The 25133-nt window shown below is 48.5% G+C and overlaps 1 protein-coding gene and 1 long non-coding RNA gene across 9 annotated transcripts in view; one reads left to right on the top strand and one right to left on the bottom strand.

Annotated features, from left to right (window-relative positions):
- Nucleotides 1-19875, bottom strand: part of GRHL3 (grainyhead like transcription factor 3) — a 49242-nt gene extending 29367 nt beyond the window's left edge. For 2 of the 5 annotated variants that reach the window (XM_042951914.1, XM_042951915.1), the window contains exon 1: nucleotides 2016-2493. In XM_042951914.1, the coding sequence (XP_042807848.1) occupies nucleotides 2016-2050 (35 nt within the window). In that variant the 5' untranslated portion in view covers nucleotides 2051-2493. Of the gene's footprint in view, nucleotides 1-1363; nucleotides 2494-5048; nucleotides 5285-19812 lie in introns of those variants that run through there. The other 3 variants (XM_042951919.1, XM_042951916.1, XM_042951917.1) reach the window with 3 other exon arrangements.
- On the top strand, nucleotides 16132-23631 carry LOC122227435. 4 transcript variants are annotated; one of them, XR_006206058.1, is made up of 4 exons: nucleotides 16132-16216; nucleotides 20796-20916; nucleotides 21681-21757; nucleotides 22942-23631. It is a non-coding gene; the product is annotated as an uncharacterized LOC122227435 (long non-coding RNA). The 4 variants fall into 4 exon arrangements; XR_006206060.1 differs by lacking the exon at nucleotides 16132-16216 and adding an exon at nucleotides 19979-20268; XR_006206059.1 differs by lacking the exon at nucleotides 16132-16216 and adding an exon at nucleotides 20621-20711.
- The last annotated feature ends 1502 nt before the right edge of the window (nucleotides 23632-25133 follow it).

Here is a 25133-nt window from a genome sequence, read left to right as displayed (position 1 = left end):
GGGAGTGAGTGAATGAGTGTGTGAGCAGGGAAAAGGGCGAGAGAGAGAGAGAGAGAGAGAGAGAGAGAAAGAGAGAGAGAGAGAAAGAGAGAGAGAGAAAGAGAGAGAGAGAGAGAGAGGAAAGAGAGAGAGAGAGAGAGAGAAGAGAGAGAAAGAGAGAGAGAGAGAGAGGAGAGAGAGAGAAGAGAGGAGAGAGAGAGAGAGAGAGAGAGAGAATCTTAAGCAGGCTCCAGGCTCAGTGCAGAGCCCAACATAGGGCTCGATCCCATAACCCCGGGATCATGACCTAAGCCAAAATCAAGTCAGACGCCCAACCAACTGAGCCACCCAGGCGCCCCTTGTTCCCTCTTTCAATTGAGATGTGAAAGAAATTGAAATCCACCTCTAAACCCAGGGTGCCACATCCCTTCATTCATTCACGCACTGATTCATCCAATAAACATTCACTGAGAGTTACCCTATAATAAGCCCTGTGCTGGGTACTAGGGCACAAAGGTAAACACCACGCTGTCCCTGCCCTCAAAAGTTTCCAATTCTTGCTGCCCGGGTGCTCCACCCACCAGTGAAATAACACCAAATATTGGTGAGATAATTTCCCTTCAGGACATCCACTAGGTCAGTTCTGACTTTTTTAGAAGATGAAAGGAAGCCAGGATTATTTGCTCCATTTTGCAAATGCTGAGTTCCCAAGAGGGGAAGGGCAACACGGGAAGGAAAAGGAACTGTTATTTAAAAGCATCAGGCCCTGTGCCTTTTCATTCTCATACTTGACCTGTGTGTGTGTGTGTGTGGGGGGGGGGGGGGAGGCGTATTATCACTAATTTACACATACAGCACTGACACCTAGAAAGGTTAAGGAGCTCAACCAAAAGTCACCTGGTCCCTACATGGCAGAGCTGGGCTCAAACACAAGCGTGACCCCCATAGCAACGAGCTCTCAGCTTGCTGACCCAGCAACTACGTGGCAGGTCAGAAGAGGATCTGGGAACCTCTTGTCTCCCAATCCTCTGCCAGGTCTTCTAGGCCAATGGTTCTTAAACTTGAACATGCATCAGAATCGCCTGGAGGGCCTGTTTAAAACACATATTGCTGAACCCCACCCCCAGAATTTCTGATTCAGTAGGTCTAGGGTGAGGCTGAGAATTTGCATTTCTAACAAGTTCCCAGGTGGTGAAGATGATGATGCTGGTCCAGGAACCACACTTCGAGAACATCAGTTTTAGGTGAACCAATAATTCTCTCTCTGCAAAATAATGGCTCTCTCTCCTCACCTTCCCCATTTCAAAAGTAACATAGGCATGTAAAACCACAATATACAAAGTGTAAAACACAGAGAAAATTGGAAGCAGAGACCAGAATTCACCTGCATTCCTCCACTCAGAGATAACCACTATTAACAGGTTGGCGTATCTCCTCCTCTTTTTTCAATATCTGTGCAGATAGGAAGCAGGGTGACACATTGGTGTGGAACATCCTTCTAGCCCCTCGGTTGAGACCCGGTGAAGATTCCAGCTCTTCCTTGAGATCTTGAGCAAGCCTGGGGCAAGCCTCAGACCCGTCCTTGAGCAACACTGCACTTATGCTCCCATCCTCACTGGATTGTTGGGAGAGTTAAAGGAGATCATGTATTTACCAAGCACCGGGCACCGTGTCTGCTGTGGAGTCGGCCCTCGGGTCAATGCTTGGCTGTTGCTTTTGTTTTAACCAAAGGGAAAGCTTCCAGTATGCTATTTCTCTTTCGGCCCTGTGGCCCTTCCTCCTGTCCGCCCTTCCTCCGGCTCCGCTTCCTCTGGGTGGACCCCCGACGCCCCCTTTGGCTCCAGGCACCTGACCCCGGGCCCTCGCTGTGCCTGGGCAGCCAGGGCAGTAGCAGGAGCCTCAGGAGCGTCCCGCACCCGGAGCCGCCGCCGTTAGGGTTGTCTCAGCCTCAGTCCGCCTGTTTTACAGGCCGAGCTTAATGAGGGCTCTTAACTTTTCATTCACCAGCAGCGTAACTCCGACTTTTAATAACACACCTTGTGCACGACAAAAATTTGCTCCTGGCAATCATGGTTTCGACCACAAAACCGCAGTGGGGAGGCGTTCCTGGTTAACTCTTTCAGCGCTCCAGGCAGTCTGGAGCCTGGCGCTCCTGGAGATCAGATGGAGCGGCGACAGAGGCCTGCGGTCACCCACTGGGACGTCCCCTGTCCCCCTCCCACGGGCAGTCCCGTCTCTCCAAGGCTTTCGGGAGGGAGAAAATTCTAGGCGGCAGGTGGGCTCTCAGTCCGAAGACCGTGCAAGGCTGGAGAACGGAATCCTGGTGCGCCTCGCTCACTTCACTCTCTCTCTTCCACTCGACTAGACCTACTATGTGCTGATCACTTAGTCTCCTAACGCTTCATTTCCTCCTGGGCGGGGCGAGCCAGGGCAGGTGCGCCAGGCACACACCAGGCCCCGAAGGACCCACAGCAACCGGGATAACACCCGGGGCTGTAAGCGGACCGCCCCCACCCCCAGAAAGCCACGGCGGGCTGCGCGCAGGCGCCCACTGCGTCCCGCGAGAGGAGCGCGCCAGGCCGCGACTTCCTGCGCCTCGCGCAGCCCCAGGATCCCTTGCGGCGGCTCTAGCCCCGGGGGCAGCAGACGGCGCCCACTGGCGGCACCCGAGGCGGGCTGCGTTGGCCCCGAGGCTGGCAGACGCACCCGGCAGGCGCTGGGCCCGACCACATGAAAGGCCGGAGTGCTCCACCCGCAAGCTGCCTCGAGCGGGGTTCTAACTACGCGCCGCCATGCACCCCAGGACCCGGCCTTCGAAGTGCCGCCTTCCACCCGAGGCCTGCCCGGGCCGGGTGGCCCGCACGCCGGAGCGCATTGTTTCCCCTGCCAGGTGGGTGTGCACAGCCCATGTTGGACCGAGGACACAGAGGGTCGGAGAGGAGAAACAAATTTCACCAGGATCCTGCGGTTGCCAAGTGGCAGCATTAAGTTCTCCACGAGTCCGGCTTTTCCCACCACACCAAGGCCTGGCAAGAGTTCATCACACTGTCGGAGCTCAAGATGGACGCTAGAACCAGCCCTCCTAACTCGGCACTTTTGGGGGGGCGGGGGGGGGGGCGGAATTCGGCAGCCAAGCTGTGGTCACAGCAGCACCAGCAGCAACTACTCAAAAGTTGCAAGCCAAGCACTTGACACCCCCCCCCCCCCCCCCCCCCCCCTTATCCGTAAGTGTAGCCCAGCCCCAGGGCACTGAGGCTCTGTCCTTGTAATCTCTCAGATGGTGGCTTCCGAGTCTGTCTGCAATTACTCTGCGGGCACAGGTTCCCCTCCCCTCCCCCAATCGGATCAGAGAAGTGTCCACTGTCAGCTGATCAGACTTCAAACCCAAGTCATTAAGAAGGAGAAAATCAGGAAACCTTTCTGTTCAAGTATCCCAGCTTCAGGACACTTACCAACCCCTCCCCCCACCCCCCCACCCCCAAAGGGGCACTAACGAGCAGATTCTGTCTGCAGCCTCTGCAGTGTTAACCAGCAGATCTACGTGGGATAAAGACGTAAGATTTTTGTTTGTTTTAGGAGTGTGGAAAAATAAAAAGCAAGAGGCTCATAAATACTCATCGGTTATTTCTCTGTGAAGGAACAAGGGTATTGTTAGTTTGCTCCTTATCAGGCTTTAAACCAATCACTTTTCCAAAGTAGTTGGGTCCCCCAACAACTTCACTATGGCACCCACAATTTACAAGTGAGGAAACAGAGACTCGGGTAGGTGAAGTGACTTGTGCAAGGTCACACAGCTCATTAGCGACAGCTGGTATTTGAACCCAGGTGTTGCCTCCAGTGCCCCTGCTTTTATTCCAGTTGTCAACACATCGTCAACCCTAGGGAGTTTGTTAAGTGAAATCTGATGCCCAGTCAGTGTACTATGGACATAGTTGGCTAATCCAGGAGAACTCAAGAGCTAGCGGGTGTCATGGAACACTGTCTGCAATTAGGACCCACCAATTGTCCCCCGCAGGTCTCATGTTCTTAAAACAGTTTATTGAGGAGTAGCTAGAAAAAAAGATGGTTCCGCCCTTGTCTCTGCCCACTCACCTCTGAGCATAGCAAGGAGAGTCTGTTTTAGAAGCCTGGCATCTGCCAATTCCCTGAACCCAAACTAAAGCAGCCCAGAATCCCAGCTCCAAGCCACCTTCTCTGAGGTCTAGACCCTAAGCAGGGGGTCTGTGGTGAAGATCAGCATCAGCCAGTGGGGAGTCTAAATCTCATACGGGCAGAAAGGCACTGCATCCTGCCAGGCAATGGAGATGACCTCACTGAAAACCACATCTCAGCTTCTTCAGACTTAGAACTGCCTCTGAATAAAATCAACTACATTTTGTTAATGCATCTTCAGACCCGAGCTCTATGCTTAGCATTTTACAGTTTTTATCACACACAACTCCGTCAGGAACCCTGCAAAACATTCTTGTGCCCATTTTCTGGATGAAGTAAATGAGGCTCAGGTGAGTTGAATGACTTGTCCAAGATCACATACCCCATAAGGAGCAGAGTCTGGATTTGAACCTAGGTCAGGCTGACTACAGAGCCCATATGTTTAAACACCACTCTGTAACCTTCCCCCTTGGGACTGTTCCAACCCAACAAACAAGCCCCTTTAGAGAAAGCCAGCTCTCCGCCTAAGACTGCTCTTAGAACTACCTCAAAGAAGTTCCTTTTGGCAAGAAGATAGCCTAGTTGGGATTGGAGCTGATTTCTGAGTCCCTTTAAGAGTATTAGAAAGTGGTGCCGACAGCCTTCGCGGTTTCAGTCCTCTGTGTTTCCCTACCCGGCTCGAAACTGCTCAGCGTGGAGAGAGAGAGAAAAAAACCTATTTTCCCAGGGAAACACTCAACTCTAGCTTGAGATGGGGCTTGCCTCAACACGTCAAAGTGAGATCGTCAGCCCATTCATTTACCCTTACAAATTGCTCTGTGAATCCTGGCGCCGGCCTCCCTGCGCTTCCCCCTTCTGGAAACCCCACGGAGCCTCCATGCTCAGAGAGCGCCAGGCATCCACCAATGTTTACTCACTCAAGTTCATTCGACATCTTCTTGCTCCCAGGCTCCCAAGCTCAAAGATGAAGACGGGCACCAGCACTGAGGCTCTGCTGACCGCTTGTCTCTAATTCTTGCCTGACACAGACATTCCCTGCCCAGGGAAGTGTTTGATTTATGTCGAGGTTTGAGTGTCGGGATTTTGCTGACAGGTAGGTTCCCGGCAGCGCTGGTGCTGATTGGCTGTGGGTACAGGTGCCGGCGACAGCAGGTATGCCTCAACAGGTGCAGCTGTTAACTCTTGGCCTGCCGCGTTGGGGGCGGAGCCAAGGGGGGCCGGCTGGGTGGAGCTGGCCAATTCCTTCCTAGGTGAGGGGGTGGGAGGTGGAGAAGAGGGAGGAGAGAGGGAGGGAAAAAAATGCTGGAGAGAAGATAGAGGAAAAGTACAGAGACAGATACTTGGCTAAAGGTCGATTTCTGTTTCTGGTTAGTATCCTGGATACTTGGGAACATCCCCTCAATTCCTTTGCCCCTTCCTCTACCCAGCATCAAATACTTCAGTCGCTGGGGAATTCTCAGAGAGCCGATCTCCCCGCCCCACCCCCACCGTATGGGGGTGGGGGGAGTCCTGTGTGTAAATTCCCTTTGTTTTTCAGAGCTTTCCCCTTAAGATAACAGTGTGTTATTTTTGAATAATCTTACAGTTATTCAAGTGAGTTCTTTTGATCCTCACAGTAACCCAGCGTGGCTGATATTATTACTGCACCCCCTTCCTTCCCAACACACTTAACGGGTGAGGAAATGGAGGCGGGAGAGGTAAATTGACTTGCCCAGGGGTAAAGCTAGTTGAGTGTCAGAGCCCAGATGTGAATCTTCAGTCATCTCCAAGTCTGGCTGTCCCTTAGAGCTGAAGTCAGTGGCCGCAATTCAACAGATGATTTACTGAGCACCTGTTGTGTGCCAGGCCTTACTCTGGGTTCTGAGGAGACGGAGGCCAAGAAGACAGGGTCACTGTTCTTGAGGAGTCTACAATTGGAGTGTGTGTGCATGTGGTGGGGGGTGGAGATAGGGTGGGAAGCAGCCTTTTCTTTGGTGTGATACAGATCCGAATGAGAGATGAGCAAACCAGATACCTTTGGCCAGCACAGAAGGGATGGAAAAGTTGAAGTCCACCACCTCTGAAGCCTTAGCTAGCTGGTCATTTCACAGAGCCTAATAAGCGCTTTCTTCCTCATTGGAAACACAGGAGAAATCAGATACTCCTCAGACTAAGTAATTGTGGAATAATTGCCATGAGCTGTGAGGAACACAGGTTGGTAAACCCGAAAGATCCACAGACACAATTAGGAGAATGCTAGAGCTGTTTTTAGAGCTTCCACCAGGATTAATTTGAAATTAAATCTAAGCTACAGATCTTGGTATCTGTTTTTTCCCTCTCTCTTTCTGTTCTCTGCCCACCCCTCTTCCCTTTTAGCAAATTATCTCTTTGCTCTGTCTTCCTGGGAGCCTCGCCTTGGCCCACTCCTTTCTCTCTCAGGGAAGGGTGCGGTTTCAGCTTCTCCTGCCAATATGATGGAGGTTTTCAGGGTAAAGTCAGAATCTGAAGGAGCCTTCTCAGGGTGAGGTCAGGCCTGTGGAGAAAGAGTACTGGGTTTGAGAAATGTCAGAGGTTGGTTTCTCACTGGAGGCTGTGTTGGTGGCAGCCAAGGGGACCCTGATGAATAACACTAAATAGTAATAGTAATTGCTAATAAAGTATCAGCTCAGAGTGGGCCTTCCCAGTTGCCCTGGTTTTTTCTGGGTTATTGGGGGGGGGGGTTGTTTTTTAATTTTTTTAACATTTATTTTTGAGACAGACAAAGAGCACGGGCAGGGGAGGGGCAGAGAGAGAGGGAGACAGAATCTGAAGCAGGTTCCAGGCTCTGAACTGTCAGCACAGAACCCCTTGCGGGGCTCTAACTCACAAACTTCAAGATCATGACCTGAGCCAAAGTCGGACACTCAACCAACTGAGCCCCCCAGGCCCCCCAGCTGCCCTTGTTAAAGTTACATTCAGTCACTATATCACACCACTTTATTTGGCTCTCTGCAAAGCTCTTACAGCCTTTTTATATTTTTCTAATTGTTTATTGTTCATCCCCCCCCCCCCCCCATTTAGGAATGTGAACTCCATTAGAGTAAAGACCTTGTCTGTCCTGTTCGCTTTTGAACTTCCGGTGCCTACTACGGGTCTGGCGGACGGTAGGTGCTCGGTATACCGCATATCAGGCGTCGTGCTCTGCTGTTACATGCATCGTCTCACTTAATCCTCATAGGGACCCTGTGAGATGGGCGCTTTGGTTGTCCTTGTTTTAGAGATGAGGAAACTGAAGTACAAGTGACTAAGTTACTCAAGCTGCAGAGCTTAGAAGTGTGGAGCTGGAGCTGGGATTTGATCCAAGAACAGAGCCAGTGCCCAACCACTTTGCAGATGTTATTGGTGGCAGGAGAGCCATTCGGTGCCAGCTGTAACTGCAAAGCTCACTGCGGCCCAAGGGATGGCACACTGGTCTGCCCGCCTCCTGGAAGGCTGGGAGTTTCTGTCAGCTGTGTTGCAACTCACAGGTAAAGGGCTGTGGAGGTGACTCATGTTGGCTGGGCTCAGATGGAGGCTGGGATTCCGGGCGGCGTGTCTGTGCTCGCTGGACTTTTTAAAATGGGTCCTCTCTCTCTACTTCTGGATTTTGCCTCTTTAATCACACACACCCATCTGCAGAGATCAGCAGAGGCCCAGATCATGGGGCAGAGGGGTCCTATGTCTCCAAACATGGGAAGGCACCCTGGGTGGGATGGAGACCATAGACTAATGGTCTAGGGTAGGTAGGCGCGGGCACCATGAGCCAGTTTACAAGGTTACCGGACCCCTCAGCAGAGCTATGCCTCCCAGTTGTGAGGTGTGGGCTGTTCTAGCCCTTCATTAAACGAATCACAGATGCCAAGGTTTGAGAGAGACACTACCCAAGCTTTGCCCACACCCCTTTCCTCCTCCTGTGTAGCCTGGGCATGCCCCAGGGCTAAGCTGGGCTGGCATCTCTCCTCCTCTATGGATTGGCCCAATTCTTGGTTTCTTGGCCGAGAAGATTGAAAACAGAGACCAACCAGTCACATGTGACATAGTAATTATTTTCACAACAGTGTAAGCAAATAATGGTGCCTGCTGTTTATTTCACATTTGTATGTTGGAAGCCCTGTGCTAAGAGTTACCTATGTTAGCTAACAGTATTGCTCTGAGACTGACAGATCTGGGTTCAAAGCCCAGCCCAACCACGTGATGTTGGGCAAATGACTTGAGCTTTTTGAGCCTCAGTTTCCTCACCTGTGAAATAGGGTCATTGTGAGGATTAAATGAGATAATGCACGTGAAGTGCATTCTGCAATGCCTGGCCCAGAGCACTCAGTAATTGTTAGGACAGCCTTTTTTTTCTCATTTAATTCTCATGTAAACCTCATGAGGAAGCTGCTGCCTCATTTTACAGGTGAAGAAACTGAGAGGAGTTAAATGATTTCTCAAAAGTGAAAAGCTGATAAGTAAAAGCTGAAATCTGAACCCACATCTTTCTGCCTCCATTCTTGTAGAACTAGATTAAGTTAGGGATTGCCCTGGGTTCAAGTTCTGCCTGGCCGCTGGCCACTTCCTAGCTCTACAACTGGGTAAATTTCTTCTCTCGGAGCCTCTGAGACCAGATTAATGAATCACCAAAAGGGAGGCATTACATGCGAGATCACCCAGGTTTCCTTTTCTAGATTACTTCTGGAAATCCCTCCTTCTCCTTTCCAGATTTATCTCTGAAAGAGTGTGACACTTTTTACGTGTTGGGAAGGGGTAAAGGTTAGGACCATGGAGTTAAGTACATGCTAAGAGCACGAGCTGTTTTGTTTGTCTGCAGAGGTTGTGGACTGCACAAGCACAGTGCCACCTTAGGGTACAAGACTTGCGCTGTTGGACACGATGGCCCTGCGAACAGTCCTTTTTTTCTAACACATCAAGACTTCATGGGCATCCAAGACTTCATGAAAATCTGTTGACCTACATAAAAATATTGAAAGGACAAATTCCCAAATGTCAACAATACTTCTCTGTGGGTGCTAAAATGACAGAATTTTAATTTTTTCCCTATCTTCTCTTCCCCACCAGGTTTCTGCACTGACCTTGCATTGCTTTTTAATTAGAAATACTATACCAAACTCCAGTTGTTGTTGTTGTTGTTTATAAATATTTTTATTTTTTTAAGTAATCTCTGTGCTCAGTGTGGGATTTAAACTCATGACCCCAAGACCAAGGGCCACACACCCTACCGACTGAGCCAGCCAGGTACCCCTACAAAACCCCAGGGGTTTTTTGTTGTTGTTGTTGCTGTTTATTTATTTATTTTGAAAGAGTGAGAGAGAGTCCAAGCAGGAGAGAAACATAGAGAGAGGCAGAGAGCAAGACTCCCAAGGGAGGCAACGCAGAGCCTGACGTGGGGCTCAAACTCACAGACTGTGAAATCATGACCTGAGCCGAAATCAAGAATCAGATGCTTACCTGCCACTCAGGCACCCCCAAACCCCAGTTTTAATGCCCATTAACTAAGTGGTCCTTCTGTCCCCATTCTTCCTGGAGCAAAGGTAGAGATAAAGGTAGTAAAGATGTGGAGTCCTTGCTTGGAGCCTCCCTGTGAAGTGTGTGCATGGAAAACGGGGGCTGCCCAACTTGCAGGTTCTAAGCAGGGAGCTCAGGAATCAGTTCTAATCTTGACTTCATTAAAATGATCATTAATTGAGCCCTCATCCTGTGCTACTTGCTTTAGATGCTTTATCCCATTCCTGCCTGTCAAATGGGGTCACATAATCCACTCCAGACGGACTTGACTCCTGGAGCACTGGCCAAGTTACTACAGGATACCGACTCCGGAGTCAACTGCCTAAGACCTTGGACAAGCCACTTCCTTGTTACCTGAGTTTCCTCCTCAGTGAAATGATTGCTCTGCAAGTTAAAGGAGATGCTGTCCTTAGTACGTGCCGTTGTCCCTGTACGTGCCAGGCACAGTTCTAGGTGCTTTATGTGCAGGTCATGTCATTCCCTGGAGTTCTGTGAAGTAGTTGTCATAATTATCCCCACTTTGCAGAAGAGGAACAGCTCTGAGAGGTGAGGGAACTCCTCTAGGGTCACCTGGCTGTCTGACTAGTGACGGAATCAGACCAATGTCTGCCTGACCCTAAAGCCTTGGAAGCAGTCCTTTCAGCATCCTGAATGCTTAGAATAAAGCCTTGGATGGATGAATGGGTGGTGGAAGGAAAAAGGGAAGGAGGGAAGAAAGGAAGAAAAAGAGATAGGTTGGTTGATAGGATTTGTAAGGTAGGAAGGATTTATAAGATTCTGGAGTGCAGAAACCACACAAAGAAAAATAAATCTTATGTGGCATCTGTCCCAGGTCTCAACATAAGTGTTCAATAAATGTGTTGAATAAATGAAAAACGGATGAACATGTACAATGTACAGAAGGTAATTGACATCCTGGGAAAATCGGCTGCTGCCTTCTATCTCCAACCCCCAAGGAAGACTTCCAAAGTTCGAGTCGCTACACTTCCTCTTATTAGCATATACCTTTGGACCAGTGACTCATTTCTGGAAGTTTCAGTTTCCCCATCATCCCTCAGTGGGGTTGATTTGAAGATTAAACTAAATAAGATCTCAATGGAAAGCCAGTGGCTAATAGTAGGTACCTAATAAAAGATAGCCGGGGCTATAGGTGAGCATGTAGCTTAGGGTCCTTGGCCACCACCTATTTCTGGCCTCAGTACGTGGCTTAATTCACAGCAAGCACTCAGCCTCTGTTAACAGCCCGATGTTTGAAGCTCTTTTCAGTTTAGAATATGTTTCCTATGCTTTATCTCTGGCTTATCTCTGGCTTTATCAGGATGGAGGTAGTGAAGGGGGGGGTGGGGTTGGATTTTTGGCCCCATTTGAACTTGATGTTCGAAGAAAACATCCCTACTTAAGAAAGGAGTTTGGATTGGAACCTCAGGTTTTGGATAAAGCATCATCCTGGATACCATTATGGAGCCTGATGGGTCCCCAAAGTGCTATCCTGGACATGTGCCTGAAGCTCTTTAAACATTTCATTGTAAAATTCTTTTCTACCCCATCCCTGGACTTTAGCAGAGAAACAGGCCACACGCCCTACACAGAGAATACAGCCCTCATTTGAAAGCATGGAAGAAGCTGGAAGTTGTGCCTGTGAGGGGTGAGGGGGTGGACAGCATCCAGACCCTCTTCGGTTCTGTACTTGAGGTTTTTATCACAGTTCTGCTGTTAACACCACCTGTGTTCCTTCCTGGCAGTGCTTTGGATGGGAAGAATCATTATGGGGTCTAAAACTGTCCTCAAAGCGTCCCTTTAAAAAAGCCAAGAGAAGGTTCGAATACCTGGAAAACAAGCAGGCAAGTGTTGTTTGTTTGTTTGTTTGTTTCACTTACCAAGGTGATAAAGATGAAAGAAAATGCCAAACCCCAGTGTTGTCAAGGGTGAGGGAACAGGCTCTCTCCTTGCTGGAGGGAACGTGAATCAGTCCAAACGTGGGCTTTAGATTTTAGCTCATTTTGGATCTAGCAGTTTCACTCATAAGGATTTAGTCTAAGCAAGTAATCTCTGTGGTGCAAAGAGTTATCTGCAAGGTTATGCATCAGAGCATCGTTTATAATCCTAAAAAATTAGAGTTAATATAAATACCCTTCAACAGAAGCTCAGTGATGAATAAGATACCCGAATGTAGTTGCACACTGAGCCAGTTTGAAAGGAGGCCCGTAAAGTTATTTACTGAGTTTACAGCACAATTGTTAGGGTCCTTACTGTAGGCAAGGTACTGGGCTCAGTGTTCTATCTCATTTAATGCTCATGACAACCCTATGAGGTAGCTGCCGTTACCCTTTTACAAACGAGAAAAGGGAGGCCCATTCATGCAGCAACTTACTGAAAGCTTCTGGGTGTAGAAGCCGGGTCTGTTTTCTACTTCTGAGTCTCAAATTCTATTTTAGTAAATTAGCCACTTTCTGTTTTAAAAACCCATTTATATGAATAGAAAAAGAACAGGAAAGATACACACCAGAGAGTATCATGGATAATGGATCAGGGGTCATTTATATTTTATTCTTTCAGCTTACTTATGGACAGTATTTCTTCTGCTAATAAAAAAAAAAAAGCGGGGTGGGGGGTGGCAGTCCTGGGTAGCTCATTCAGTTAAGCGTCCGACCTCGGCTCAGGTCATGATCTCGCGGTTTGTGAGTTTGAGCCCCTTGTCGGGCTCTGTGCTGACAGCTCAGAGCCTGGAGCCTGCTTTGGATTCTGTGTCTCCCTCTCTCTCTGCCCCTCCCCTGCTCATACTCTGTCTCTGTCTCACAAATAAAATAAAACATTAAAAGAAAAAAAAAAGAAAGAAAGGAAAAAGGAAACTGTGGTTTAAAAAAAGTAGCAAATCAGAGAAGGCTTGTCCCTGAGCTGGGAAGGAAGAAGCAGCCAGAGGACTCTTTGGAAAGTCTTTCTCTGTTGCCAGGAACTGGCCAGAGCAAAAGGCAGCCAGGGAAGGCAGCCTCCATCCTAGGAGGAGAGGGCCCTCTGGAAAGAACAGAACCCTCCTGGCTCAGCCCCGGAGGCCCACTCTTTCTAGGCACCTGTTCTCTGGCCTTAACGACCCATCCCCATTGCCATCATCAGTCTGCATGTTAAAAGGGCCACCGTTAAACAAGGTACTGCCAGGGCGCCTGGGTGGCTCAGTCGGTTAAGCGTCTGACTCCCGATTTTGGCTTGGGTCATGATCTCACGGATCGCTGGGCTTCAAGCCCCAGGTTGGGCTCCTCGCTGGCAGCACAGAGCCTGCTTGGGATCCTCTCTCTCTGCCCCTCCCCCACTCCTGCACACTCAAAGAAACTTAAAAAAAAAAGTTACTGCCCACTTTCAAATAAAAGGGAGACTCGCTGAAAAACACTTATTAATCCCACTGCCACCATGGCCAACAAAGCTAAAAATGTATTTCCCCTTCTCATCTGTCTGCAGGGATCCAACTGGAGGCTTGCGGGGTTCAGATGAGGGTTTCCTTGAGGAACTACAAGGAAAATGTCCAAGACCTGGCTTGGACACAGAGTCCTGGTGTGTCAGTGCTGAACAGGAGTGAGTGTCTGGGGTTAGTGGAGTGTCCCTAGGTGAGACAGAGGTAGGGCTAGGTGGGGCGGGGCCTGCTCCAGGCTCAGAGAGGTTCCAAGTAGGCATAATGAACCCGTAAGGTCCGTTGTTGCTATTTCTTTACAGTATGCCTTTCTTTACCAGCCTGCCCCTGGTGTTTATTTAGATCTGATCTCACTGGAGAAGTGGGGAGGGAGGGACATGCATGGGCCTTCTGGGCCCCGCGCCTTCTCAGGAAGGCAAAGGCCATGTGGTCACAGGTTCAGTACTCGACCTTGGACCCCAGACATTCAGCTTCGGGTTTTTCTGAATCCATGACTGGTCTGCTGGGAGATTTTTAAGGCCCTCAGTTTGGTGGCAGGTGGTCAAGCGGCGAGGAGGAAGAAGGGAGGAAGAAGAGCTTCTGGGGCCTCTTGCGGCCTGGAGGTGCTTACAAACCCTGTCTCCTACCGAGATCAGGCCTTTCCGGCTCTTCCCTCAGGAGGGCAGCTACTCAGAAGTCCTCCTCAGTTCACTACTTCCACCTGCCCCTACTCACCGTTTCAGCCTGTGCTCGGGACAGGCTGCCCACACTACCTGGGCACATGTCACGCTGCGGTCAGCTTTCCCTCCCGGGCTGGGTTTATTTATTTACCACCTCTACCTTCGATTTTCCAGATGTTCTGGAATCTCCTCCACTTCAGGACCTGCTGTCTGTATATGTGCATTATTCATTTAAACAACTATGAAGATTCATTGAATCATTAAAAATTATAACGGTAGCTCTTATTTTTTGAGCACTTAACTATATGCCAGTCTGTGATGAACACGTTCCCTGACCGGTTTCACTCAATCCTTACAACTGCCCAAAGATTTAGATACAATCACCACCTCTTATCTTCTAGGTAAGGAAACTGAGGCATGGAAAGGCCAGGGAACTTGATGGTGTCCTACAGCCCTAGAGTGACCATGCTAGGATTCGAACCTGGGACATTTGGCTCTAAAGCTCAAGCCCTCGAACCACCAGTCGATGTTGCCTCAGCAAGCAGTTATTCAGTAAGCTTAGCGAGGACCTGCTTTGGCCAAGCGTTTGTGCCACGGCCCGGGGGGAGGAACAAATAAGGTATGTTTCTGCCCACCAGGAAGCTTGGTGGGGGGACCTTCACCAAACCCCTCTACTCTGGAAAACCTTGCCTCCTTCCTCTGTCTACAACTGGCTGTCTGCAAAATCGGTTTCCTGATGGAATTGTCAAATTCTCACGTGTTGGGGGACTCCGTGAGAGTGTGCTAATGTGCTAATGTGCTAATCTCCCCCTCCAGGGGATGCAGGATTCTACTGCAGAGCGTCTGCCCCACACACGTGCACGTGCACACACATGAATACACGGTAGGGCACCATCTAGTTGAGATCATAGATTGTGGAGCCAACCTTCTTGAGTTAGAACCTTGGCTCTACCGTTTACCACCCGTGGGACCTTAGGCAAGTTCTTTGATCTCTCGGAGCCTCCGTTTCTTCATCTTCAAAGTAGGCATAACTCCTACATTGTAGGGTTTTAAATGACTGAACACACGCAAAGCGTTTAGCACCACTCTTGTGTTCTAAGTCCTGGTAATGTCAGCTGTTGTTGCTGTCATTACAGATGGCTTATCTTGCCTCCCAGTGAAACAGTGAGTTCCTTGTCTTGTTTCTTCTTCGGCTCCAGCCACCAGGGCACGCAGCCCAGGGCAGATGTGCCTGGTGATGGAGGTTAGTCACCAGATTCCTCATCCTCAGAAGGGAAGTGAGCATGAGTGTTCTCTCTGCCCAGGCTCTTTCGAAATCTGAGTCATGCCTTGACAACTGTCCCTGGAGAGATGCTTCAGCCTCAGCCCCCTCCCCTTTCACAACGAGCTCTGTCATTCACACCCTCCTCAGTCATGAGCAGACACCCCCCAGTATTACCCATTAAAGGACCCTGAGGACACCTCCAGGAGGAGAAGAGTCTCCGTAGGCAGGTGACAGGGACCTGACTCTCTAGCTAGTGGCTTTGGCTGTGTGGCCATATTTCAAAACTATTAGTGGCCTCTGAAGTGATTGATGACCCAATATAGGGTCCCACAGTATTTCATTCGGTCACCCTTGGATAACTGACAGCTTATACTTAGCCTCACCTGGACGTGACACGTTTGGGAGCCTTTTGCTTCACCCTGGTCCACTCTCCAGGCTCCCCGCAGCCCAGCAGGTGGTTTGGAGTATTGAGAGTTAAGTTTAGTGTTAATGATCATGAGCTCCAGGTTTCTAGCCAGACCTGAGTTCAAATCCTGATTCTGCGTTTTGTTAGCCGTGACCCTGAGCTTGTTTGTCTGGGTCTGTTTCTTCCATCTGTAAAATGGCAGCAGTAACAGTATCTACCTCGTAGATGGTTGTGAGGATGAAATGCATGTGAAGCACTTAACACGGCTGCTCCCAGTACTGTTGTTACCCAGTGGGGGAGAGAGCACTGGACCAAGAGGCAGGAGGTCAAGGTTTGAGTTCCAGTTCTGCTTCTCCTTGGCTGTGTTGACCTTGGGCAAGTTAACTCTCTTCTCCGAACCAGTCCCTTCAACCGTGACATGAAAGGTTTGGGTTTGAAGGTCATTCAGGTTCCTTTTAGGTAAGATTTGTGATTTGTGATGTTGAAGGTGCCCCCAAGAGAAAACAGAATGGAAGAAAGCATTAGGGCCAGATGTCTTATCTGCCAGGATCACATTTCACAAACACCAGCGACCTGGTGCCGTCTTCAAAAGCTGATCCCCCACCTATGCACCCCGCATCCAAGCAGCCTCTAGGCTAAACCTTCTCAACCCCAAGAACTGTTTGTAAGACCCCACGAGGCTTTCTGGAGCCACAGCAAGGCCCCAGCAAGGCCCCAGGGAAGGTGTGGGGTCAGAAAGCAAAACCTGCATCACAATGACCTGGCCAGCCTCAAACATCACACCCCAGGATTTTGCCCTTACGGATGCCTCAGGCAGGAGTGGTCTTCACTTCCTCAGGACGGATTAGTTTATGGTAAGGGAGGGATGTTTCCCCTGGAGCCTGGGGATGTAGTGATCTGTTATAAAACAGGCCCCGCCAGGGAAATGGAACGTTTTCTTTTTTCTTTTCTTTTTCTTTTTCTTTTTTTTTTTTAGTGTAGTGACCTCTGACACTTCCTCCCCCCCAACCCCCCCACCCCCAGCCCCTCGCCTATCAAGCAGTCTGAGTCACCCCCAGCAGGGGACAAATGCTGGGGATAGAGGAGGCGTCTAGCATCCCTGGGAATGAGAGTCCTTCCCCGCAGGAGTGTCCTTTAGTGCAGAGCCCCACTGAGTTGTTCTTATGCCCTGTTTGACCCCAGGGGGATGAGATGGGTGGGGTTTACAGAAAATAAAAAACAATTGGTTTCAACTAGTTCTACCAGTTTTTACCCCCTACAGTAAAACATCACTTAGCCATTTTAACACGCCACAAATTTCCCTTTGCAGAGACAATGGGCTTTGGAGGAATTTATTGGTGGTAAGGAACAGACACACTTTTTACAAAGCCCTTAGTGCCCAACGCATGCTAAATATTTTATACCTATTATGTTATTATTTTTTTAAAAAATATTTTACTGTTAGGAAAAAATAGGCTTTTCATTTTCCAGGTGGGCAAACTGAGGCCCAGAGAAGTAAAGTGATTTGTTCAAGGAGGGTGTGGAGCTGGGACTTGAACCCGGGGCCGGAATTACCCCAGAACATCAGCGGCAGCCATAATTTCGTGTGCAAACTTGCCTGAAGCCACCACCTAGGTGGTGATGAGACACAGATCTGCCCATCTTTCACGAAATCTCAGACTCTGTTTTCTGGGAGCGCCACCTGATCATCCTCTGGTCCCCTGACAGCAGCGGCAGCTGCAGCCCAGGGCCTGTGACAGTGTCTGAGCCAGGACAGGAAGGGGTGGAGCTCAGCTTCACAGGCCTCTGTCCGTGGGTGTGGGTAGAGCCCTAGAGATTGTGATGGGGGACCCTGTGTTCCAGTCGGTGGCCAGGAACCTTGGACTCTTTCCTCCTCTTCCTTCTGTCCTGCAACAGCATCCAGATGCAGTCAAGTCTTGAAGAGAACATTTCCATAGAATTCTGCATGATGCCTATCCTCTCCAGGCCCCAGTCCAGCCTGAGCCACTTCCTCTTCCAGCTGGGAAGCTTCTTTCTTCTTCCCACTTCCTTGTGAGGCTCAAGTCCACTCCCTTCCCCCACCCCACTCTACCCCACCCCACCCTTCCTGAGGAAGTAGCACCCTCTTCTTCACAGCTCCTGGCTCTCCTCTCTCTGGCTTTACTGTCCTGGGCAGTTTGCTCCATGCCTCTCCTGGATCTCAATTGCTTTTGAATTCTCTAAAGTCAAGTCAGGAAATCCCATAGATGTGTTTTTGGACAATACAAGAATGCCCAAGAAAAGGTTCTGGGATCAAACCATTCGGGTAGAGCTGCTCACCAGACCCCCTTAAAAATTAACAATGCACAGTCAAGTCTCTAAAAGTCCAACAGTTAGGAAATCTGTTTTTTTTTTTTTAATGTTTTATTCATTTTTTGAGAGACAGAGACAGAGCGTGAGCAGGGGAGGGGCAGAGAGAGAGGGAGACACAGAATCTGAAGCAGGCTCCAGGCTCTGAGCTGTCAGCACAGAGCCTGATATGGGGCTCGAACTCATAGACCGTGAGATCATGACTTGAGCCGAAGTTGGACATTTAACCAACTGAGACATCCAGGCGCCTCAGGAAAGCTGTTTTGTTTGCTTTTTCAACCCAGGGTTTCCCAAACTGAAGTGGCCACGTAATCATCTTCCCTATCCCTACCATATACCTGCAACAACTATAGAACCAGTGGCCCAGTGCAGAACCCACTTTGGGAAATTCTAATGCCAGCCTTCCACCAAAAGCAGTTAATCTTGCTTTCATTGATTTAAGCCTTTCCTGTTTCTTGGGACTAATCTCACAAAATAAGGGGATGCCTGCCCAATAGGGTCTTCAAGAAAAATATATTTGATGGGGATGAAGATTTTCTTAAGACTTGATGATGATGCCCAGAATAGATTAAGGATTTTCTAGAATGTGGAATAAGGGAGAGTAGAATTTGAAACAACAACAGACAGGGTTTATCAAATTTTTGTTTTCTAGTCCAAGGACCAAAGCCAGGGATGAAATGTAATGGAGAATGGTCAAACCAGACCCCAGTCACAGATACATTCTTTTTGAGTGAATGAATGAACCATCTATCTGGTCAAAAAGTTGGGAGACTGAATGAATGGCCCGCATGTGTGCATGCATGCATGAATGAATGAACGATCCAACGACTGATCCCCTGGCCCCAGACTCTTTCTACTCCATTTTATGCTATCTGCTATGGAGATAGATATCTATGTTTCTTGTCAAAACCCACATTTCATCTTCTGTTCAGGAATCCTAGGTGGCTCTCCACTGCCTTCAGGATAAAGTCCACATACTTTGTTTGACCTGGCATTTAAAACCCTGCAAAACAAAACTCCAACCTACCTTTCCATCCCTTTCTCACTATTCCCCATTGGGAACCCAACCCTTATTCTAGCCACACTTACCATTCCCCAAGCATACTATGTTAATCTTTCTCCCTTTTTACCTTTTCTCAAGCTACCTCCTTGGCCCCCAATGTTACTTATTCAATCCTAGCAATGCTTTGAAGCTCAACTTAGAACCTGCCGCCCATGTTAAATGGAAGAAGCCAGACCTAAAAAGAGGACACTGTAAATGATTCCATTTATATGAAGGTCAAGAACAGGCAAAGCTACTGTGGAAAAAACAGAACTGTGGTTGCCTTTGTGACTGGAAGGGGCACAAAAGGGCTTGGGGGGGGGGGCAGGGAATAGAAATATTCTCCATCTTGATTCTGGTGGTGGTTACACGAGTGTATACTTCCATCAAAATTCACCAAATTGTACATTTAAGACCTGTGCACCTATCTGTATTGTGCATTTAACCTAAAAATAAAAATCTTACCACTTAAGTCTCCCTGGCAATAATGCACTCCTTTGTCTATTATTTTCTCGAGGCACTGTGTCTATATAGGTAGCACATCACTTATGTAGACTCCCATGAGAATTCTTCATGAGGATGTCTGCCTACCCCACTGGGTGTGAGCTTCCCCCCAGGGCCCTCCCATAGCAAGCCCTGAATTAACATTGGTGAGATTCAGTTGAGGCCAGATTTCTGAAAATAAAAATAACAGGAGCCATCACGTATTAAGCCGCTGCTGTGTGTCAGGCTGTATGCTAAGTTCCTTGCACACATATTTCAATATATATACATGTGTTTCAACATCTGTATCTGTATGTATACATATACACAGGCGCATACATATAACCCCCATGAGATAAATACATAGTAGCCATTAAGTCTGAAAACAGGCAAATACGAGTAACAAAGAATAACAAATGCGAACGGTTTAGCTATGTTACATTATAATCCAGGCAAAATAATAGTATATTTCCAAACCTTATGGTCAGCATGTGATTGTGTACATGCATGTATGTATTATTACCAATCTTCATTTTACACTGAGATACTGCGGCCCAAGGTCACAGAAACATGTAGTGTTGGCAATAGGATACAAACCCGGGTGCCTGATCTTAGAGTCGTCGAGCTGGCCTATTTCCAAAGTGGCATCACATAAATCCAGAAGGAATGTGAGCTCTTTCTGGCCAAGAGACTTGAAAGCGGCAGTTTCCCTGAAACTGCAAAGCGCGTGCGCGCGCATGCTGCACCGAGAGGTGTAAAGACTGTTTGGGGCTCCCACAGCTCCAGGAAGGCGCTACTTAGCGGCGGATGTCTTGGGTTTAGAAGCCTAACTGACTGCATCATTTATCAGCTGCATGACATGACCTCCGGCGAGTTATTTAATATCACTCCGCCTGGGTTCTCCCACCTTTGAGGTCATGTAGTAACAGTGCCTGATCTACCTCTTGGTGTTTTAAGGGAGGATTCAATGAGATCATGCATGTAAACCTCACAGCATGTCTAAGTTCTCAGTAAATGCTGGTTAAGTTTATTATTACCGTTTTGCTATTTTCGGTATGGTTACAACTCCCTGCCCTCCTCCTCCGCCCACGCTCCCACTCCTCCCTGCCCCCCCTCCCCAACAGTTCTTTGGCTTGCTCTCAACGTCTCCCTTTCCTCAGAGGGTGGAAACCTAAGATATGGCCGTCTAAGAGCCGTTGTGACAGTTTTTTTTTTTTTTTTAATTATTCTTTTTTTTTTTTTTTAACGTTTATTTATTTGTGAGACAGAGAGAGACAGAGCATGAACGGGGGAGGGGCAGAGAGAGAGGGAGACACAGAATCTGAAGCAGGCTCCAGGCTCTGAGCCATCAGCCCAGAGCCCCACGCGGGGATCGAACTCACGGACCGCGAGATCGTGACCTGAGCTGAAGTCGGACGCTTAACCGACTGAGCCACCCAGGCGCCCCATGACAGTTTTAATCATGAAGTTATTACAGCATCCAGCCAGCACAGGGAGTAAAAAGAACTAACCCGTTGGTGGGTGGTGACTAGGGGATCGCTAACTGATTTGGGAAAAACATGAATCTTGGTTTTCTTAAGAATCCTTGCCACCTGCTTTGGGATTCTCCTTGCCTGGTTCATTCTGAAATGAGGTGGTTGGAAGCCTTACATCAAGAGGAATGGGGCCACCGTGACCAGAGTGCCCACCTTTGAATTGCAGGTGAGGTCCAGGCCTTGGAGGTCAGGGGCTGGTGGGTAGACTGAACCCCTTCGGCTGGAACCTAGCCCTTTGGGATCCTGCGTGAGGGGGGCTGGCTGGGGATGAGGTTCCGCTCTTTGCAGGAGTTTGGACCTTGGTGTGCCTGCTCCTTAGCCTGAAACAGCCCTCTGGCAGTTGAAAGGCATGGCAGGGAAAAAACCCTGTTGACAGTTCAAGCTTTTGATCTTTTTGATTTGTAGGGTCAATAGGCCAGTATTATCTGAAGTAAAAATAACCGTGCTCATCGAGAGAAAAAAAAAAAAAACAAAAACGAAAATGCAGATAAATATAATGAAGACTAAATTAAGTAACAATACATTTAATAAATAACTGAAAAATTTTCATCCAAAGAGAACTACTGTGGCTCTTCCCTACCTTTTTCTCTGCCTACAGGAAGGCCACAGCCCCCGGGGTTAAATGCACAGGCTCTCTGAGCTGGATTCTAATCCCAGCTATACACAGGTGGCCTGGTCTCCTAAACTGTCTGAACCTCATTTCCCCAGTTGTAAAATGAAAATAAAGACCGCATCTATGAAATTAAAAAGTATATTTAGAAGGTTTTTTTTTTTTTAAAGAAATGATCTATGTTGTAGGATTGACATAATCCCTGTAATTGACTCAATAAATGTTAGCTCTCATCGTGGCAAATATGTATCCTGACCAAAAAAAAAAAAATGATATCACTCCACGGATACTGTTGTTACCTGCTGTTTCTCTCCCCTTAGGCAACAACGTGAACCTCTTTCCAGCATGAAATGTTCTATGAAGACCTTTGTATGGAAGACCTGGCCTCATTTACCAGGTACCCACTGAGGGACATTCGAGTTACATCCAGTTTGTCGTTAGTATAATCAATGCTGTATTAACATAACTACAGCTAAATCTTTGTGCCCAGCCACAATTATTTCCCCGGGGGCCGGTTTCAAGAGGTAGGATTGCAGGATCTTAAGGGCAGGCACAATTTTATGACATTTAGTCCCTGTGACCGACTGTTCTCCAGAAAGGTGGTACCAAGTTCCTTTCCCACCAGCAGGGAACAAGAGTGATTCCTTCCCCACACCATCACCAACACTGGCCTTTATCATTTTTGCCCATCTTTAAGCAATTATTCTTGAGCAAGGGAATTTCTTTTATCTGTCTGATTCAACTGGGAACTCCCGGAGGGCAGGGCAGGGAGGTAGTCCCTTCATCTCCCTGTAGCTCCGGCAGCTAATACATGTTCTACCCACAGTAAACACTCAAGAAATATCTGAACTGAGTCTCAAGCCAAGAGTGACTTTTTAAGTGCCCTGGGCGGACAATTCTTATTAAATGCGAGACCTAACAACTAAGGATTCTACCTAGATGAGTTCAGGGACTCTACACAGAGGAAGACAAAGGCATTTCCAGAAGCACTGCGCTGATATTCAGATGTTAATCAGCCAAGTGATAAGTTCTGAGATCAGCCTGGGTTGGGGCCACTCATCTGCCAGCAGATTTGCATGAGATCCACTCCTGTTTCAAAGACCTGAGGGAGCTCTGAGCCAGGATACTTGGGTTTCGCACTGTCACCATTTTGGCGGTGGCCCAGGACACATCACTTCATCCTTTTGGGCCTGGTGTCCCTATCTGTTTGGTGGGGAGCTTAATAGTGTCTCCATCGAGGTATATCAACAACCATGGGGTTCTGCCTCCCTCTCCCTTCCAACACTTACTGAGGGTTTATTATGTGTGCTGGCACTGGGTTAGCATGAGACATAAAGAACTCTGGAAGTCCTGGCTTTAAAACCCTTGCTCTGAAACACTGTCACTATGTGCCCTTGGCAATGGAACTGATGAGACCTGCCTTGGAGGGTTTGGTGGGAAGATTAAATATGCTCATCTGTGCAAAGCACTTAGGACAGTACTTGGTACCTAGTTAAGCACTCAGCCTCAGCAATGATTATCTGATTTAAACTACACGGTGACCCTGTGAGGTAACTATTTATTATTTACCCCATTTTATAGATGGAGAAACATGGGGCAGAGACGTGACACAGCCCGTAAGGAGAAAGCCGGGATTGATCTCCCATCTGTTTGACTCAGGACTTTTTCATTTAGAATAGGAAATATTAATATTAAAATTGTTATATTAAATAGTGAAGCTGGAGAACGCTCCAGATCCCCTAAGCCAATCCCCTCGCCTGACAAGGCCCAGAGTGGAAGGGACTTGCCCAAGGACATACAGCAGGATGGTGACAGTGCAGAGCCGGGGCTCCAGCCTCCTGATGGCCACTCAGGAGCCAGGTGCCCGGTGCCCAGGGGTAAGGAGGCCTCTCCCATTGGGAGGAGCCGGGGAGCTTATGGGGGTGTGAGCATCTCTGCAGCCCCGACCCAGGCCAGGTGCCAGGAGAAGCCACTGTTGTCACTGGCCACTGCAATTACTCCTTTTGTCCATAATTCTACGTGCGGGTCTGCTCCCAACTCCTGCCTGGATTTTCCTCCCTGCAGCTGCCCTCAGTGCCAAGGAAGGGTGACCAAAAGTGTCTGCTCTGGCTGCTGAGTCAACCTGTTCGGCATTTCAGGCCCTGAACTACCCCTGCCCCTGCCCACCCCCATCCCCCAACCCCCCAGCGGCTCACGCCTTCCCGGTCTTGTTTTCAGGCTAGTTTTTTGTAAGGATATGTTTTATTTAACCCAACGTATGTAAAAAAAAAGTGTGATTTCAACATACAGCCAATACAAATAAAGTGTTAACAAGGCATTTTATATTCTTTTCTTGTACAAGTCTTTGAAATCTGGAATTGATTTTACACTTACCACACATCTCAATTTGAATGCTATGTTTCCAAGGGCTCGTAGCCAAAAAATGGAAACAACCCAAATACCTGTGAACTGATAATAGATACGCAAATGGTGGCATATACTTTCAAAGGAATATTACATATTATTCAGCCATAAAAAGGAGTAAATGCAAGATGAAGGAAACCTTGAGAAACTATGCTCAGTGAAAGAAGCCAGAATCAAAAGAACATATATTAAATGACTCCATTTATATGCTACGTCCAGAATGGGCAAACTCATAGAGACAGAAGGTAAATTATGGTTGCCAGGGGCTGGGGGCAGGGGAGAACATAGAGAGATTGGTAACAGGTATGAGCTTTCCTTCTGGGGTGATGAAATGTTCTGCATTTAGTGGTGACGGTCGCCTAACCTTGTGAATATACTAACAGCCACTGAGTTGTATACTTTCAAATGGAGAATTTAATGGTATGTAAATTATGTCTTAATTAAGCAGCTAGTTAGAGAAAAATACATGAAAAGTGTGACGCAGTCCTACCAAAACAACAAAGTTGTCCTTCATAGGAAAATATTTTACGCCGAGTCAGTTTCCAGATTTAAATATAAATTTATATTTAAATATAAATATAAATTAAATTAAATTAAGTCTAAAAGCCAGGTCCTCAGTGGCACTAGCAGGCCCCAGTGCTCTGCTAATCCCCCTCAAAAGTCCTAGGCAGTGGGCATTCGGTTCTCCTTTGCTGACGGACACACAGCTCTCTTTTTTTTTTTTTTTTTTTTAATTTTTTTTAATGTTTATTTTTGAGACAGAGAGAGACAGAGCATGAGCAGGGGAGGGGCAGAGAGAGAGGGAGACACAGAATCTGAAGCAGGCTCCAGGCTCTGAGCCATCAGCCCAGAGCCCAACGCGGGGCTCGAACTCCCGGACCGCGAGATCGTGACCTGAGCTGAAGTCAGACGCTTAACCGACTGAGCCACCCAGGCGCCCCGACACACAGCTCTTAACCGCGGTGTGAACCCAGATCCACCAGCTCCAGTGGCCACGTTCTTAGCCACTGCTTCCCGGGGTTCATTCATTTACCGAGTGCCCACCGTGGACCTGATATTCATTTGAGTACCCCCTCTCGCCCGGCCTTCCTGCTCACCGGAGCCTTCCCGCAGGGGTGCGTAATCTCCCGGGAGGTGCCCCCCCCCCCCCCCCAGAAGCTTGCAGCCTCACATCTGAAATGGCAGCTGCGGGGCAGCGGGCCCAGGGAGGCCCGGGCCACTGGGAAGGCGCTCCTCGCCAGCCACGCCTGGCAGAAGGGAGGCCTGGGCACAGCCATCGCAGGAGCAGGCCCCAGCAGTCAGCCCACTCGCCGTTTCTCCCCATCCCACGGGAAACTACCACCTGGGGTTCAAAATCAGCCTTCATCAGC

Source organism: Panthera leo, chromosome C1 (assembly GCF_018350215.1).
Source record: "Panthera leo isolate Ple1 chromosome C1, P.leo_Ple1_pat1.1, whole genome shotgun sequence".
NCBI lineage: Eukaryota > Metazoa > Chordata > Mammalia > Carnivora > Felidae > Panthera > Panthera leo.
Note: the sequence above shows the minus strand (reverse complement) of the source record. Positions and strands in the feature narration are given on the sequence as shown.